At 43.6% G+C, this 19786-nt stretch overlaps 1 protein-coding gene across 1 annotated transcript in view; it reads right to left on the bottom strand.

Moving 5' to 3' along the window:
• Window positions 1-3451: 3451 nt before the first annotated feature.
• The window catches only part of OXA1L (OXA1L mitochondrial inner membrane protein), a 32739-nt gene continuing 16404 nt past the window's right edge, over window positions 3452-19786 (bottom strand). The window contains exons 6-10 of the mRNA XM_068241941.1: window positions 9048-9212; window positions 8801-8905; window positions 8523-8685; window positions 6523-6603; window positions 3452-4851 (exon numbers count right to left, since the gene is read on the bottom strand). Of these exons, the coding sequence (XP_068098042.1) occupies window positions 4745-4851; window positions 6523-6603; window positions 8523-8685; window positions 8801-8905; window positions 9048-9212 (621 nt within the window). The 3' untranslated portion in view covers window positions 3452-4744. The remainder of the gene's footprint in view (window positions 4852-6522; window positions 6604-8522; window positions 8686-8800; window positions 8906-9047; window positions 9213-19786) is intronic.

Below are 19786 nucleotides of genomic sequence, written 5' to 3'. Positions count from 1 at the left end.
ATCAGCTGTGTCCTCTCTGATATTACTAACACGATTATATCTTGACTAAGCTATAAACAAGGTTTTCAACAAACAGTATAGATAACTACAATTCTATCAAAACAAGACATGTGGAACAGAAATACAGAATAAAGAAACAGGAGACTCAGACGAGGACAACCTGTACTGAGGAAAATGAGGATGCTGCCATTGCTGACCTCTCCTTACGTTTTCCACAAAGCATGAAAGATCCACTGCCTTTAAAGTGAACCTGAGGGGAGAGTGATGTGGGAGCTGACATGTATTTCCTTTTAAAAACAGACACTGAACCGACCTAAAAATGCAATACTTAACTTACCTGCAGCGACCTCCAACCCCCCCCCCCCCCCCCACGAGGTCTATCAGCATCCTTTTGGTCCCTTCTGTTGAGCTGCTAGCTGCTCCGTTAACCGCACGACCCGGCTGGGAGTCATGCACAACTTTGCATGTGCATCCTCTCGATCCGCACCTGTCACCGTGAGTTCTGTGCAAGCACGGATCATTCTTTCGAGAACAGCACGATGCTCACAGGGAGAGGTGCGTGATCGAGACAGCCATGTAGGCGAGATGTGCATGACTCACAGCTGTGCAGGTAACAGAGCTGCCAGGAGAACATAAGAGATGGGGTTGTTTCTTGGGGGGCTGGAGGAAGCCCCAGGATAGTTCAGTTTTGCATTTTTTAGTTGTGTTCAGGGTTCCTTTAAAGGGACTCTGCGGAGTAAAAATAAACGAAATTGGTACTTACCTGGGGCTTTCTCCAGCCCACCGTAGGTCACAAGGTCCCCCCGGCATCCTCCTGGCTCTTCTCTCGGTCTTGCTGCCGAATACAGCCCCGGCAACACCCGGGCCAGGTGTCGGGCTCCCACTTCCTTACTGGTGATGCTGCACGTCATCACGCCGGCCAGCATGGCAGTACCGTGCATGCGCGGTTTAATTGCGCATGCGCAGTACTGTCACACCGGCCAGCATGATGACACACAGGGTCACCAATAAGGAAGTGGGAGCCCAACACCTGGCCCAGGTGTCGCCGGGGCTGTATTCGGCAGCGGGACCGGGAGAAGAGCCAGGAGGATGTCGGGAGGTCGGTGGCCTGGAGAAAGCCCCAATTTTGTTTATTTTTTACTCCTTAGAGTCCCTTTAAATAATGGCAGTCTTTGAAACAAGCATGCAGCTAATGCAGTCAAACTTTAGAGCACCTGATCTGCATGCTTGTTCAGGCCCTATGGCTAAAAATCTTATAGACACAGGATTAGGGGAAGGTCCAGGCAACTGGTATGGTTTAAAAGGAAATAAATATGGCAGCCTCCATATCACCCTTACCTCAGGTTGTAGTTAACACTTTGAACCATTGGCTTGGCCTTGGCATATCAGGAGTCTTATTTTTGAGCCTGTGTTCAGTGACAGAATCTAGTCTCTGGGTAAGACAGTAAATTAATGTTTCAGTAGCCTCAATACTTATCACTACAGGTTTGCTAAAAAAAAAAAAAAAAAAAAAAAAAAAAAGGGGGGGGGGGGGGTTAATTCAGCTGTAGGTGGGCTACAGCACTGCTTGTGCCAAACTACACTTAGCTTTCTGCTTAGTAAGCTCTATCACTCAGCCTACTACATACACTGTATGCTATGATGAAAATAATTAGGTAATGTGTGATACACTAGAAGAGCTGTTAAAGTAAAATTCCACTCCTGTTAAAGTAGGCCACTGCTTACCTGTCTGACAGTACAGTCTGTAGAGTGTACAGCCTCATTACCTTAGTAGCAGTGGTTGTAGTTACAAATGGAGTTCATGAGAAATGGCTCGACCACTAGCTCTCCCTCCCCCTAAATTGGTAGAAATGCTAGGTAATGGTATCATGGGGCTAAGATGAAAAGATGGGGCAGTGGCTAGCACAGGTGGGAAGTGGCACAGAGAGAGAAGGTGTGGTTAAGCTGACAGAATTGTTAGTCGAGCCAAACACCGGGATTCAACAGAGCTCAGCAGAGTCTCATTACTCATAACCTGTGCTGCTGACATTCCAAAGATGTATATTACATAGCACTGCCATTGGTGTACAATCTTGCACAGATATACTTTATGAAAAAGCGCTATCCATTCAGGTAATTTCTACTGTACGGCAAGTATTAATGACAAACCCTATGTTAGCTCGCCGTGTTCATTTTTCAATCCATATATCACAGCTTTTCCACTGTATTCCAAACATTTAGAGACAGATAATGGATTAGTGCAAGTACGGAAAATGATTAACATGCTACTCATAGCTGCGATAGTCGTAAAGAAGAGGTAAAGCTTTCAGTTTTGAAAATTCTAAACTGGCTGGAAATTTAATACAATGTGTTTTTTTTTTTATTAAAGGAACACTATCGTAAAAATCATAACATTTTAAGTACATGTAGAAATAAGAAGTATGTTTCTTCCTGAGTAAAATGAACCATAAATTACTTTTCTCCTATGCTGCTGTCCCTTACAGTAGGTAAGAACCGACAGGTTTTGGACTAGCCCATCTCCTCATGGGGGATTCTCAGAGTTTTCTTTATTTTCAAAAGCACTTAGTGAATGCATGGCAGTTTCTGCGTCCAACTGCCCAAAAACTGTACGATGAGCAGGGAGGCTGCCCAAATTCTTTGATAAATCCTTTTTAGGTAGAGTCTTTATAAAGAATCAAGGCCATGCTGAGAATCCCCTTTGGAGAGATGGACTAGCCTAAAACCTGTCGGTTCTGTCAGATTTCTATTACCTACTGTACATGACAGCAACAAAGGAGAAAAGAAATTTATGGCTCAATTTACCCTGGAAGAAGTGTACTTATTTGTATGGGATTACATGCATCTTAAATTTTAACACAATAGTGGTACTTTAACTACCTAAAGACCGCCTCACACTAATTGGCGTGAACGCGGCAGCAGCCCCAGGACCGCCCCAACGCTGTGATTGGCTGGTGGGGGGGGGGCGGGGGGGGGGGGGGGTATAAAAATAACAAAAAATAGGGAAATTACAAAAAATGCACAAATAAAATAAAAAAATAAATAAACATTGTGGCAGCGATCAGAGCCCACCAACAGAAAGCTCTGCTGGTGGACAGAAAAAGGAGGGGGGGGGAATCACTTGTGTGCTGAGTTGTACGACCCTGCAGCGGCATGAATTGTAACAAACAGCCTGGTCACTAGGTGGGTTTAAGCCTATGCTCCTTAATTGGTTAATATTAAAGAGCAAGAAAAAGAACTTGTGCAGTACTGGTTTATGTGTTTGGCAACTGTATAACAGAAGTGGAATTCCTTTTAAATGACAAAGTGAATTGAACTTTTACGGTAAGAGATTTTCCATTTTGTCTGTACTGTACTGTGTGATCATGTAGTGCACTTGACAGAGGCAGTACAGAAGAAAATACATCAGTCTTTATTAATGATTTTGTTCTGAAATCACCCTGAAATTCCTATACATATTTTAAAGTGGAGTTTAATTTTTCACACATAATTTAAAAGGACACAATAAGAGGAAAACAGGGGATGTCCTCTTCATTAAAAAAAAAAAAAAAAAAAAAAAAAAAAAAAAAGTTACAGTTGCCTGGCTCCCAAGTTGGTCTTTTGGCCTCAGCAGTTTGACTCACGCACTTACAAGCATCCAGCAGTTGGGTTATAACATTTGATCTGGATACCTCTTCTGGGTCAGTGATGCCGAAGGTACGAGGCAGAAAATCCACATAACAACCCACAAGTTGTATTTTTAAAAAGATTTCATAAATAGATAATTTCCTATTCTTTTCAAAGTAGATTCATCTTCTTCAGACCAGTAAGCTCACTTCATTGCACTGCTACTGACAGACATAAGTGCGGTCTCTTAAAGAACAACTGTAACAAGAGTAATGAGGCAGCTGCCATATTTATTTCCCTTTAAGCAATACCAGTTGCCTGGCTAACCTGCTGAACCTCTGCTTTTAGCCATAGACCCCGATCAAGCATGCAGCAGATCAAGTGTTTCTGACATTGTTGTCAGATCTGAAAAGATTAGCTGCATGCTTGTTTCTAGTGTGATTCTAACACCATTGCAGCCAAATAGATCAGTAGGATTACCAGGCAACTGGCATAACTTAAAGGGAATCTGAAGTGAAAATAAACTTATGAGATACTTTGTATGTGTAGTACAGCTAAGAAATAAAACATTAGTAGCACAGATATGAGTCCCCTATTGTTTCCAGTACAGAAACTTCAGTTATCTATGCAAAATAACTTATCTAAGCTCTCCAACTAATTTAGTGAGAGCAGTGCTCTTTTCTGAAGCACTCATCTCAACCTGTCTCTGCTGTTTTTTGTCGGTTTAAGGTTTTACTGCAGAGCTAATGACCCTTTGAACTTTCCTGCTCTGTTTTATAGTTCAAAATACAGAATATAGTTTGTAAACTGCAAATATTAGAGAATTATATTATATAAAAAAAACTATATAACTGAAAACAAAATATGAGACACTTTTCTCTGCTACGAATGTTCTATGAATTACCCGCATGACGCATACAATTCACTATATCATAAGGGTTTCTTTTTTTTTTGCCTTAAAACGGAAATAAAAATGGCAGCCTCCATATTTCTCTCTACAGTTGTCCTTTAAACAATATCTGTCAGACACAGCCCACCCCTTGATTCAGCCCATCTTCTACTTGGTCTTTTGGTGAGCAATTTTTAATTCGGATGTCATACTATTTTACTCAGTTCATAAATGGGAAGTTAGATGCAGATTTTATCCAATTGTGTCTTGCCAGGGTTTGGCCTTTGGTTTCTTTGGAGAAACTGGCGTCTGCACTTTCTGCTGTAAAGGATTCTGGGAAAACGTCTGTCTGAGCGGGCCTGTAAGAAAAGCAACATTTTTTAAAGAAAATAACTAAAAGCCATGACCGCGTGACAATGTTATTGACTTTATTCTTGGAAATAAAATATACAAGTAATATTTTAAAAATGTAATTTTAAATATGACAAGTGTCTATGACCTCTATTTATATTGTTATCCTGTGACCTCATCTGTAAGAATTTCTATTTCTCATCCATACAGGAAGTAGGAAAACTTATGGAAATTGATAGACAGGAATACATAAAACTTTTTTTGCAAAGTGGAAAACATCATTATTTAGTATTTATAGCGCCAACATCTTTTGTAACGCTATACAGAGTATATGGGTTTTGTCACCAACTATCCCTCAGAGGAGTTCACAATCTTATCCCTACCATAGTCACATGTACGATGGTAGAGTAGGGCCAATTAAATTGTCTGTATGTTTTAATAGATTTAACTCATTTCCTGTTCACTGGACTACTGGCTTTTATATTACAGCCACAACGCTCTATGAAGCGTTCCAAGGGCAAGACATGAAGGGAAAGGTTTCCAATGGAGACACAAAACAATAATAAAAAAACAAACCTGGAAACTGGGGGAAAAAATCCTGGTGAAAAAGGAGGTTGAGCCTGTTGGCAGTGGGTGAATAAGTCTTTCCTAAATAATAACACAATTTTTTGCAGGGCTGTGGAGTCGGTACAAAAGTTATCCAACTCTGACTCCTCAGTTTATGAAACAACCGTCTCATACTCCAGATACCCAAAATTGCTCTGACTCCTCGACTCCGACTCCCCAGCCCCCTTGCAGGGCTATGGAGTGGGTACAAAAAAAAAAAAAAAAAAAAAAATCAAACTCCTCTCAGTTTATGAAACCACTGACTCCAGGTACCCCAAAATTGCTGACTCCAAAGCCCTGGTTTGGGGGCTGGCTAATGTATTTTCAGACTCAGAATATTGCATGCACATAGAGTTTAAACGTGGCCAGTCCATACACCACTGTGCACAGTTATCAGTGCGAGATGGACTCAGTGATGGTAATGGGTCTACGGAGATGGTAGAATATATCTTATGGATCCCTGAACTTTGTTTGTCTGGAGACAATTTTTGCCACCAGTGTGGCAAAACTGGTGATGAATTTTCGAACAGTATATACTTGCTCACTTTATGCACTATCTCAAAGCAGGAGGATAAAAATACTTGCGAGATTGTGTAACAGAAACTGAATGTCTATTCTTTATATTTTAACCCCCTTAGCGTTCTGATTCTTTCCGTATTTTAGGGTCTAAAAGCGGTGCAATTTTTTTGCACCCTCTCAGACCCTAAAACCTGGAATAAATCATGCTGCCAGGGAGATCTGCAGCAGCCCAGCAATCACTCACCTCCCTGGCTCCAGCGCTGCAGTTAAGCCTCCATCCTCCGGGTGGCGCTGCAACTCTAAAGTGAAATTGCCGGCTGTCGTCATGACGACAGCCGGCAATCTCACCAGCAGGAAGCAGAGCCCTGGAGGAGAGGAAGAAGAATCCCCGGGAGGTATGTAGAAACGCTCCTGCTGCGCGCATTGCTCTGCATTCAGCCTCGAGCGGCTACCCCGAGCAGAGGTCGGGATCACCGCTCTTAGCTGCGGTTTTCCGCCCCGACCCTAGCTCGGGATAACCGCCAAGGAGGTTAACAATCCATACATATGCTGACCTTTAGCTGCAATGTCCATGTGATTTTTTATTCTGCGTTCCCTCTCCGCCAGCTGTTGAGCCACCTGTGCATTTTTCCAACCTGTGGAGCAATACGAATGGAAAAGAACACATTAACTACTGTAATAACAAATCGTGAAAGGAAATAATACCAAACTATGTACGTATACTAGAAAATAAAATCCATGTTATTGTAACACAAAACTAAATACAAAGAAAGAAGAGCATTGTAACAATAGTACAGAAGAGGTAAATCTAAGACGGTGCAAAATCTTTTCTGCCTATGGCCCTTGTTTGCTCATGCTTGTTAAGCGACATGACAGAAAATGCTGTCATTGCGGTATTGTTTTTTACACCCCGTGAATACTGTATCAACAGAAATCTGGTGCATATTTTATCAATTTCAATACATTTTAATTAGTATACTTCCAGAATGTGGGGATTAGCTCAGAAGCTGCGTTAGTCAAGTCAGGGAGGATCAGCTTTTTTTAGGCTAAATGTAGGCAAGTGGGTATTATGCAAGAGAAACATCGGAAGAAAATCTTGGCTTCAACCCTGAGATCTTTTGAGTGGGACTGCATACTTTTCCCCAGAAAGGGATGATTTTATGTACAGGAACAGGCATCGTGAAGCAGGGCCTGACGCTCCACTGCTGCACATCCCACAGCTGTGCACATTCTGTGATGTTCAATGTTGTGTTATGCAGTCAGATTGAATAGGTCAGCACTGCCCCTTATAGGAGCCTCTGAAGCTCACTTACTGTACATAGCTTTACATTGAAAACTATAGAGCAGATTCCCCCTGTGTGGTTGCATTGCGTCACATGAAATAAAAAAAAAAAATAGTTTTATTTAAAAACAAAAAAAACAAATAAGAAAAAAAACCTGCCTGCAGCAGCAATCAGAGCCCACTAACAGAAAGCTCTGTTGGTGAGCAGAAAAGAAAAGGGGGAGGGGATCATGTGTTGCTAAGTTGTACAGCTCTGCAGCACAAAGTTAAAGCTGCAGAGCATTTAAGTGTAAAAAAATAGCCTCCTTGAAGGAGTTATCAGGGATTTCCATGTAAAATAAAGGCTACTTACCCGGGGCTTCGTCCAGCCCCAAGCTCCCAGCATGTCCCTCGCTTCAGCTCTGCACGCAGCTGTTCGCCTCCTTTGCCTCCCGGTCCGCGCTGACGACATGAGTCCGACCTGGAGGTCGGCCTGTACTGCGCCTGCGCAAACGGCGCTGTCAATCACCGCCACGTGGACTGTGCGCAGGCCCAGTAGTTCTGCGCCTGCGCAATACGCTCCGGTCCACGTGGCGGTGATTGAGATATAGATATATCTATATCATGTTACAGTATACTACAGATTTTTATTACCAGTGAATTATCTGCACTCCTGCCAGGGATTCTCAGCATGAAAAGCTGAAACAGAGCAGAGGCCTGTCTGTGAAAGATAAACAAAGCACACACACAAAGCTTGCAGAGGGCATGCATAACTTCTCCCTATCACAGCAGAAGCAGCATTCCTTTCTGTATCGACAAAGCAAAGAAGATTACTTATATTACTGAAACAGTGCAACTAGAAAAGGCTGCAGTTAGACAGAGCACATTAGAACAGGTATAGGAATTTATAGGATAATAGAAATAAGGCTGAAAATTTTGTTACAGAGTCTCTTTAAGTCGTTAAAATGGAGGCCATTGATCACAGTGGACAAACAGGATGTGGGAGAGGAGAAAGAGATTGAGGAGTAGACTACACGGGAGGCAAGTACGACGTGTGTATGTTTTTTTGGACTTTTTATTTTCAGGTCTGTTTTAAACAAGATTTTCTTCTCCGCCTAGGACTGGTGGGTTTTGGAGTTTAGAAAGGACATACTGAACATGTGATCAAAGTGGGGAAAAGGCAACAAAAACACTAAGCACATTTTGGACAGTTCAAGCCAGCGTAGATGATGCATTAAAGATATTTTGAAATATAGGTTAGCTTATAAAAAGGAAAAAAAAACCCAAACTAACCAGATTTCAAGGACTTTATAAAGCCCTCGTTCTGCGGGAGAACAGATGGATCGTGTTTGATCCTTTGTGGAATTCTCAACTTCTCTCTAACGCTTGGAATTTTTAAGAAGGTCACTTGGGCTATCGAAAATAAGTTTGAAGTCACCCAGTATGTAAATACGGCCTGAAACAACAGAGGCAACAACATCATTACACATTAAGAGAACAGACAAAGTGCAACAATGGTAATTCCTGTTTCAATGCAGTGAGAACAGTATGGCTGAAGCAAGGGTACTTACAGTTGGGAAGTGCATGGTAATAGGGAAAATAATCAGTGGCATCACACGGAAAACAGTCTTCATGACTCTGAGGTTTGGGTTATCTACTCCAGATTCAGCTCCTAACTAAGGAGAAAAAAAAGCTTTCAGGAGTTTAAACTGGTTACATACATACCAGATACACAACTGAACACACAATTAGCACAGAACATCAGACTATAGAAAGAGTATGAAAGAGAACAGCAGTAAAAAGAGCATAAAGTATTACCTCTAGGACAGCCCACATGGTGCATGTGGTAACCACTGGCAGGATGTAGAAAGGGTCAGCTATGGTCAGGTCTGAAAACCACCACAGACCACCCGTTTGCATGCTGGGGACTGGGAGGGAGGCCATCTGCCTCAGTGCCACAAAGAATGAAATAAATATGGGTGCCTAGGAAAGACAAGAAAACCTTTAGGATTTATTGGAGAAGAGACATATGAACAAATGTGACAGAAAGTCATGACAACACATACATTACTAAGAGAGCATGAGACAGTAGGCTCTTGTGGCAGACTCTAGTCTAAACATTCCAAGCACGGTCACCCCACCCACTCATCCACAGATTGAAATCACACTCACTAAAAAATGTCTAGAAACATATTAGTACTGTGCAATGATTTTTCAATTTAATGTTTTAATATCTAAAGCTAAAAAACTATGCTCAAGTTGAATTTTTTTTTTTTTTACTTTGGTGTCTTTGTATTGTAGTAACTCTTAGTACAGACAGTTCTTTTCTCCATCCTGGATGAGTAATTAAGCTGCAGACTTATTGTTGCTGGTTTTCCCACCTCCCCTAGCTTAGTGACTGGCACACCAAGCAATGACAAATGAATTAGTGGACTAGAGCAGGCATAGGCAAACTCGGCCCTCCAGCTGTTACGGAACTACAAGTCCCACAATGCATTTGCCTTTATGAGTCATGACCGTGGCTGTCAGACTCCTGCAATGCATTTTGGGATTTGTAGTTCCTTAACAGCTGGAGGGCCAAGTTTGCCCATGCCTGCCTAGAGGCAAGCTAAAATATTTAGAAAAGGGCTAGTAAGGTATCAGTTATGGCTCTGTGTCGGATTCCTTTATGCTTCAGCATGGAACGAGACAGGGATACCCCGTCTCCTTTATAATTTGCAATTGCAGTGGAACCATTGGTGAAACTCATTTGCCAATCTCCAGATAGTCATGTATTCAAATATGGTATAGTAGCAAGAAAAAGTATGTGAACCATTTGGAATTAGATGGATTACCCTTTGGAATTGTATGGATTTCTGATGTAGGTCTGATCTACATCTAAGTCACAACAACAGACAATCACAGTCTGCTTAAACTAATACCACACAAAATGTAGTGGGGTTGGGATCTACCATGAAGTCCTTCGTGATCTACTGGTAGATTGCGATCTACCTAATGGGCACCCCTGCCCTAGACTATTGACCTCTCCAAGAGATAATTGGAGTGAGGTGTTAGCCAGCTGGAGTTCAATCAATGAGATGAGATTGGAGGTGTTGGTTACAGCTGCCCTCTCCTATGAAAAAAAAAAAAAAACACCAGTTTTGGGTTTGCTTTTCCCAAGAAGCATTGCCTGATGTGACTGATGCCTCCCACAAAAGAGCTTTCAGAAGACCTATGATTAAAGGACTTACGAGGCGAACACACACAAAAAAAATTACCTCATGGCCATTGCAGTGCTCCTAGCAGACTATCAGTGCCTGGCCTGTCACTGTGTGGCCCTCTGTTAGCATTATCCAAGCTGTAGTTCAGGCCCCGACCCTGCCCAGGGTCGCCCTATCAATTTGCGATCAAAACCGCCGCTTTAAAAAAATCCTACATCTGCGCAGTTCTTAGCCGCTAGTGCGGCTGCGCAGGTTCTCTGGCCTGTCCCCGGCCCGTCCTCGCTCCCTTCACTCAGCTCTGTACGTCATGTGGACGTGTCCGCACGGGCCGCCCACATGACTGATTGAGGGACAAGACAGCCGCGCCCCCTCAGCCGAGAGAAACAGCGCTGAGCGTGGGGAGACGTGACTTGTTCCTCAATCAGTCATGTGGGCGGCCGTGCGGACACGCCCACATGACGTACAGAGCTGAGTGAAGGGAGCGAGGACGGGCCGGGGACAGGCCAGAGAACCTGCGCAGCCGCACTATCGGTTAAGAACTGCGCAGCAAAGAAGAATCCAAGAGTGTCAGCTAAAGACTTACAAAAGTCTCTGGTATGTGCCAACATCCATGTTAGCGAATCTACGATACATAAAACACTAAACAAGAATGGAGTTCATGAAAGGATACAACAGAGGAAGCCACTGTTGTTCAAAAAAAAAAAAAACCCCACTGCTTCACGTTTAGGGCCTATTCACACCAGAGCATTTTGCCGGCGATTTCGGCAAAACGCTCAAGCGCTAGCGCTTTTTAAAGCGCTAGTGCAATAATACCCTATGTGCCTGTTCTCACTTGAGCGATTTGCGTTAATCGCTGGCGATTAACGCAGATCGCCAAACGCAACCGTGTAGCCTGCACCATTTTAAGGAGATGTTTCGGCGATCGTGTTTAGTGCTATAGAAGCGCTAAACAGAAAAATTGTCAAGTGTGAATGGCGATTTTTGCGTGTTAATCACCAGAAATCACCTGAGCAAAATGCTAGCAAAAGCGCTAACGTTTTCTAAATGTGAATGGGCCCTTAAAGTTTGCAAAAGAGCACCTGGATGTTCCACAGCAGTACTGGCAAAATATTCTGTGGACAGATGAAACCAAAGTTGAGTTGTTTGGAAGAAACACACAACACTATGCATGGAGAAAAAAAGAGGAACAGCACACCAACATTAAAACCTCATCCCAACTGTGAAGTATGGTGGTGGGGGCATCATGGTTAGGGGCTGCTTTGCTGCGTCAGGGCCTGGACAGATTGCTATCATTGAAGGAAAAATGAATTCCAAAGTTTATCAAGACATTTTGCTAGAGAACTTAAAGAGAGTCTGAAGCGAGAATAGATCTCGCTTCAGACCTCATAGCTAGCAGGGGCATGCGTGCCCCTGCTAAAACGCCGCTATAGCGCGGCTTAACGGGGGTCCCTGTCCCCCCAAACCCCCTCCGAGCAGCGGGGGAGCGCTTCCTGGTTGGGGCAGGGCTAACCGCCGCAGCCCTGCCCCATGCGCGTCTGTCAGACGCGTACCTCCGCCTCTCCCCCGCCCCTCTCAGTCTTCCTTCACTGAGAGGGGCGGGGGAGAGGCGGCGATGCGCGTCTGATAGACGCGACTGGAGGCAGGGCTGCAGCCGTTAGCCCTGCCTCCAGGAAGATCAGCTCCAGCGACCTTTTTCCGACCCAGGTTTGCGGGGGGTGGGTTGGGGGTGAAGGGACCCCCGTTAAGCCGCGGGTTAGCGGCGTTTTAGCAGGGGCACACGTGCCCCTGCTATATATAAGACCTGAAGCGAGATTTAGTCTCGCTTCAGTGTCTCTTTAAGGCCATCTTTCCACCAGCTGAAGCTCAGCAGAAGAAGGAACAACAGGACAACGACCCAAGGCATAGAGGTAAATAAACAGAATGGAATGAATGCCAAAGGGATCACATTTTTTTATTGCTACTGTATATGAGGAAAATATTTTGCTATACAGTGGCTTGCAAAAGTATTCGGCCCCCTTGAAGTTTTCCACATTTTGTAATATTACTGCCACAAACTTGAATCAATTTTATTGGAATTTCACATGAAAGACCAATACAAAGTGGTGTACATGTGAGAAGTGGAACGAAAATCATACATGATTCCAAACATTTTTTACAAATCAATAACCGCAAAGTGGGGTGTGCGTAATTATTCAGCCCCCTGGGTCAATACTTTGTAGAACCACCTTTTGCTGCAATTACAGCTGCCAGTCTTTTAGGGTATGTCTCTACCAGCTTTGCACATCTAGAGACTGAAATCCTTGCCCATTCTTCTTTGCAAAACAACTCAAGCTCAGTCAGATTAGATGGACAGCGTTTGTGAACAGCAGTTTTCAGATCTTGCCACAGATTCTCGATTGGATTTAGATCTGGACTTTGACTGGGCCATTCTAACACATGGATATATTTTGTTTTAAACCATTCCATTGTTGCCCTGGCTTTATGTTTTCGGGTCGTTGTCCTGCTGGAAGGTAAACCTCTGTCCCAGTCTCAAGTCTTTTGCAGACTCCAAGAGTTTTTCTTCCAAGATTGCCCTGTATTTAGCTCCATCCATCTTCCCATCAATTCTGACCAGCTTTCCTGTCCCTGCTGAAGAGAAGCACCCCCAAAGCATGATGCTGCCACCACCATATTTGACAGTGGGTATGGTGTGTTCAGAGTGATGTGCAGTGTTAGTTTTCCGCCACACATAGCGTTTTGCATTTTGGCCAAAAAGTTCCATTTTGGTCTCATCTGACCAAAGCATCTTCTTCCACATGTTTGCTGTGTCCCCCACATGGCTTGTGGCAAACTACAAACGGGACTTTTTATGCTTTTCTGTTAGTAATGACTTTCTTCTTGCCACTCTTCCATAAAGGCCAACTTTGTGCAGTGCACGACTAATAGTTGTCCTATGGACATATTCCTCCACCTGAGTTGTAGATCTCTGCAGCTCGTCCAGAGTCTCCATGGGCCTCTTGACTGCATTTCTGATCAGCGCTCTCCTTGTTTGGCCTTTGAGTTTAGGTGGCCGGCCTTGTCTTGGTAGGTTTACAGTTGTGCCATACTCCTTCCATTTCTGAATGATCGCTTGAACAGTGCTCCGTGAGATGTTCAAGGCTTTGGAAATCTTTTTGTAGCCTAAGCCTGCTTTAAATTTCTCAACAACATTATTCCTCACCTGTCTTGTGTGTTCTTTGGACTTCATGGTGGTGTTGCTCCCAGTATTCTCTTAGACAACCTGTGAGGCCGTCACAGAGCAGCTGTATTTGTACTGACATTAGATTACACACAGGTGCACTCTATTTAGTCATTAGCACTCATCAGGCAATGTCTATGGGCAACTGACAGCACTCAGACCAAAGGTGGCTGAATAATTATGCACACCCCACTTAGCAGTTATTTATTTGTAAAAAAAAATTGGAATCATGTATGATCTTTGTTCCACTTCTCACGTATACACCACTTTGTATTGGACTTTCACGTGGTATTCCAATAAAATTGATTCATGTTTGTGGCAGTAACATGACAAAATGTGGAAAACTTCAAGGGGGCCGAATACTTTTGAAAGCCACTGTATGTAGACAACACGCTGTTGTATTTGGGTGCTTGTGCAGGTGTAAAAGATGCCGACCTAGGGATGTCAGCATCTGTAATGGAGGGGAACACGGGCCACCGCATGGGAGCAGAACTGCGGCAAGGACTCAGGACAGCTGCCAGAGGCAGGAGGAAGCCCCAGGTAGATTTTCTTTTTTATTCTTCTCGGACCTTCCCTTTAAGTTGGAGACACTGCAATATCCTAAAGATGATGGGAGGTCTGGCGGGGCCCAATCCATGGGTTTACTTTCTGGTGTCTCAGCTGCTGGATTTAGGTGGTTGGGCGCAGGAGGACTTGGTTGGGCACAGACTATTTACACAACACTGGAAAGCAGTAGAGTTCTTGCCATTGTTCGCAAAATGCCGACTTTGATACTTATGCACAAGGTGTGGCATAAGGCATAACGGCTTTACTGTCTATACACCTATTTGGTACAATAGTAATCTGCCTGAACTGGATAGTTTATATTTTAAAGGTCAATGGATTAGTAATGGAAATTAATAAATCAGACTCGTTTGTGAATAATGAGCTGATCTTCTTGGATACTCTATCCCAGTTTCTACCGCTGATTCCAAAAGAAATGCTTCCGTTTCAATTTTTGAGATTAAAACACGTGTTGAGGAAGCAGGCAGATACGTTCATATCTCGCATAAATAGATCACCTATATTTAATATGGTTGCGCAGGCAACTACCAAACAGGGCCTTATTTCTCTGTTATATTATGCTATTAGCAGCCTTCCATAAGAAATTAACTCTGAAATGTAAGTAGAGCTGGGAAAGAGATATACCGGGTCTCTCAGAGGAAGACTGCATAGAGGCTTTACAGGCAGTTACTTCTATGTCAATTAATGCTACTCCGAAATGTACACAGCTCCAGATAATTCACAGAACTCATTAAACTCCAAAGCGTTTACATCGTCTCGGCCTGCTTGCTTCACCTGCGTGTCCTAGATGTGCCAAGGATCATGGAGATCTCATCCATATGCTATGGAACCGCACAAAACTTAGGAGTTCTTGATATCATAGATCAGGTGTTTCAAGTCACTGACCTTGCACTATTCTTGTTTGTATTTAAGGCTCATTTGAAGATGGTACTGTGCCAGATTATATTAAACTTTCTGTAGTTAGGTCTCTGTTCATAGCTAGAAAATTGATTCTCCAGATGTGGAAGAGCACCCTCCCCCATCTTCGAATATGTGGATCCTACAAATGAATAATTCCCTGAAACTCGAAAAAGGTTACCTGTTGTCAGAGGGGTTCTAGTACTAAGTTTAAGATGGTTTGGGACAACTGGCTTGCTGCACAGGACTATGTTTACCGCGACCTGGTCCACGACCAGATTCTTTCTACAATAGGGGTATCTAGGATGCCGAATGTTATTGTTTAACGATGTCTGTATGATTGATCTGACGACTTGACACTGTTACACTTTTATGTATAACTTACTACACCATTTCACTGCTTGTGTTTTTGATGTGACCTCAAACAACTACGGTTTTGTTGATCAAAAGAAAAAAAAGTTACCTATCAAGTAAGGCCACATAGCTATGCAGATGAAAGCAATAAATCTAACAAAACACATTTATTCGTGTTCTGTGGCTATCCCTACTCCTTCCTTGGGGCTATTGTACAGTGGTGTGAAAAACTGTTTGCCCCCTTCCTGATTTCTTATTCTTTTGCATGTTTGTCACACTTAAATGTTTCTGCTCATCAAAAACCGTTAACTATTAGTCAAAGATAACATAATTGAACACAAAATGCAGTTTTAAATGATGGTTTTTATTATTTAGTGAGAAAAAAACCTCCAAATCTACATGGCCCAGTGTGAAAAGTAATTGCCCCCCTTGTTAAAAAATAACTTAACTGTGGTTTATCACACCTGAGTTCAATTTCTGTAGTCACCCCCAGGCCTGATTACTGCCATACCTGTTTCAATCAAGAAATCACTTAAATAGGAGCTGACACAGAGAAGTAGACCAAAAGCACCTCAAAAGCTAGACATCATGCCAAGATCCAAAGAAATTCAGGAATAAATGAGAACAAAAATACTGTAATTGAGATCCATCAGTCTGGTAAAGGTTATAAAGCCATTTCTAAAGCTTTGGGACTCCAGCGAACCACAGTGAGAGCCATTATCCACAAATGGCAAAAACATGGAACAGTGATGAACCTTCCCAGGAGTGGCCGGACGACCAAAATTACCCCAAGAGCGCAGAGAAAACTCATCCGAGAGGCCACAAAAGACCCCAGGACAACATCTAAAGAACTGCAGGCCTCACTTGCCTCAATTAAGTTCAGTGTTCACAACTCCACCATAAGAAAGAGACTGGGCAAAAACGGCCTGCATGGCAGATATCCAAGGCGCAAACCACTTTTAAGCAAAAAGGACATTAAGGTTCGTCTCAATTTTGCTAAAAAAACATCTCAATGATTGCCAAGACTTGTGGGAAAATACCTTGTGGACCGCCGAGACAAAAGTTGAACTTTTTGGAAGGTGCGTGTCCTGTTAAATCTGTCGTAAAAGTAACACAGCATTTCAGCAAAAGAACATCATACCAACAGTAAAAGATGGTGGTGGTAGTGTGATGGTCTGGGGTTGTTTTGCTACTTCAGGACCTGGAAGGCTTGCTGTGATAGATGGAACCATGAATTCTACTGTCTAACAAAAAATCCTGAAGGAGAATGTCCGGCCATCTGTTCGTCAACTCAAGCTGAAGCGATCTTGGGTGCTGCAGCAGGACAATGACCCAAAACACACCAGCAAATACACCTCTGAATGGCTGAAGAAAAACAAAATGAAGACTTTGGAGTAGCCTAGTCAAAGCCCTGACCTAAATCCTATTGAGATGTTGTGGCATGACCTTAAAAAGGCAGTTCATGCTAGAAAACCCTCAAATAAAGCTGAATTACAACAATTCTGCAAAGATGAGTGGGCCAAAATTCCTCCAGAGTGCTGTAAAAGACTTGTTGCAAGTTATCGCAAACGCGTGATTGCAGTTATTGCTGCTAAGGGTGGCCCAACCAGTTATTAGGTTCAGGGGGCAATTTCTTTTTCACACAGGGCCATGTAGGTTTTGAGTTTTTTTTCTCACTAAATAATAAAAACCATCATTTAAAACTGCATTTTGTGTTCAATTATGTTATCTTTAACTAATGGTTAACGGTTTTTGATGAACAGAAACATTTAAGTGTTACAAACACTTAAGAAATCAGGAAGAGGGCAAATAGTTTTTCACACCACTGTATATCAGTCTAAAGGCCCGTACACATGCTCAACCAAATCGCCCGATTGTCTTCTGATATTGGTCTGTTGGACGACAATCAGTGATATGCAGAATCAGTAGTTTTAATAAACTGAGGAGTTGGCTAATTTTTGTACAAACTTCACAGCCCTGGTAAGAGTTAGACCAAGGAGTCGGAGCAAATTTTGGGTACCTGGAGTCGGAGTTTTCTTAAACTGAGGGGTTGGATGATTTATGTACCAACTCCACAGCCCTGGGCGTGTGTACCCATACTTTCCAACTTTTTGAGATGAGAAAGTGGGACACTTATGCCACTCCCCTGCCACAACCCCGTAACACCCCTAGTCATGCATACCATAAAGATTTCATAAGAAAAATATGTTGTTTTATAATTCAAATCACACTGGTCATTTCTATCCTGGTTCATTTTCCTTCATAGTAACATTTTAAAATTAGTAATATATCAATTTAAAGGGTGGGATTAAAGTTTAGAGTCAAACATTATTTAGTAGCGAAATATATATATAATTTACATAGAAAGAGGGATAAAGTCCTGAAAGAGGGACACATGAGGAGGAAAGAAGGACAGTCCCTCCAAAAGAGGGACAGTTGGGAGCTAAGTGTACCTGTGGCAAGCAACTAGATGAGCAACTGATAACAGGTGGTCTGCCTGATCCATCCAACGGATCAACACACAACTGTTGGGCTGATATTGTGCAGTTGGCCATGTGTGTTCAACGTAGTTTGAACAACATACTCGTTTTGAATGCAGACATGTCAAGTCGTTTTGCTTGTGCATGCAGTATGTGAATAAGTTGGTTGTTCAGTTGGTTGGCGCGCATGTAGTGGTGTTGGTCATGTCGTGGGATCGACAGGGGAATGCAGGGCCGGCACAACTCTGCTTACAGCATAGGAGGAGGATGATGAGGTGATATGGGGGGATAACACTGCCCTAACTGGCACAGAATAAACTGTGGAGCAAGAATACCCACAATAAAAGCATTGACTGAAAGTGCTTTAACCTCCCTGGCGGTAAGCCCGAGCTGAGCTCGGGCTATGCCGCGCAGGGGGAGATCTCAGCCCCTGGTGGGGCGATTTGTGCGCTGTAAATTGCTGTGCGCGCAGCCAGCACTTTGCTAGCCGCGCGCACAGCTTGATCGCCGCCGCTCTGCGGCGATCGGCCGCACGCAGCGGCTGAAGAGGGCCCCCCCCCCCCCGCCAGAGCCCTGCGCTGCCCGGACCAATGAGTTCCGGGCAGCGCTATGGGCTGGATCGGGTGTGCCTGACGTCAGGACGTCGGCTGACGTCCATGACGTCATCCCGATCGTCGCCATGGCGACAGGAGAAGCCAAACAGGGGAACGCGTTATATACGCGTTCCCCTGTTTGCTATAGATGCCGGCGACGATCGGACTAGAGGGCCACATGCGCCCTCTAGTGGTGTTTCATGTAGCTACCACTCTGGTAGCTTTACACGAAACAAAAAATTTTTTTTTTAAAAAAAAGGATTTTTTTAAATTAGAAAAAAAAAAATTAACCGCCAAGGAGGTTAATAAATAAATTGTTTCATCTTTTATGGGTATGAGGCCTTTCTTGGGATGTAATACCTTACGTCATTTTAAAGAGACTCTGTAACATTAAAAAGATCCCCTGGGGGGTACTCACCTCGGGTGGGGGAAGCCTCCGGATCCTAATGAGGCTTCCCACGCCGTCCTCTGTCCCACGGGGGTCTCGCCGCAGCCCTCCGAACAGCCGGCGACTGTGCCGACTGTCAGTTCAATATTTACCTTTGCTGGCTCCACCGGGGGCGCTGTGGCGGCTTTCCGTTCCGAACTACACAGAAATACCCGATCTCATTCGGGACCGCTCTACTGCGCAGGAAACTTGCGCCTGCGCAGTAGAGCAGATCTGACGGCGATCGGGTATTTCCGTGTAGTTCGGAGCCGACAGCTGCGCAGGAGCCAGGAAGGTAAATATTGACGTCACCGCTGCACGGACTCCACGGAGGGCTGCAGCAAGACCCCTGACGGATGGAGGACGGCGTGGGAAGCCTCATTAGGATCCGGAGGCTTCCCCCACCCGAGGTGAGTACCCCCCAGGGGATCTTTTCATGTTACAGATCCTCTTTAAAGTTTTTAACTATGGACATCTCCAGTCATGGACAGCTCTTTATCGAGACTTCTTGAAGTGGGATTGTCAGAAATAAAATTAAATTCCATTTACTCACTGCTGTGTTTATTATGTAGTCTACAACCTGAACCTGCATTGAAAGTATTCAAATATCAAATGTTTCTGCTGTAATAAATCTGTTGGCTCTATTTGGTACATTGCTGAGGAGAGGGAAGCTTGTTATCTCCGCTCCCACATTCCTGCTCCTCACTGATTGGCTGAGGGCAGTTCAGTGTGACAAAAGGCTGAGAAGGTAAATACACCTCATCCCTCTGCAGAAGCTGCTGACATACAATCTATGCTGTGCTCACATGTGTTTATAAAGCAAGC

The sequence above is a fragment of the Hyperolius riggenbachi genome, chromosome 1, assembly GCF_040937935.1.
Source record: "Hyperolius riggenbachi isolate aHypRig1 chromosome 1, aHypRig1.pri, whole genome shotgun sequence".
Lineage (NCBI taxonomy): Eukaryota > Metazoa > Chordata > Amphibia > Anura > Hyperoliidae > Hyperolius > Hyperolius riggenbachi.
Note: the sequence above shows the minus strand (reverse complement) of the source record. Positions and strands in the feature narration are given on the sequence as shown.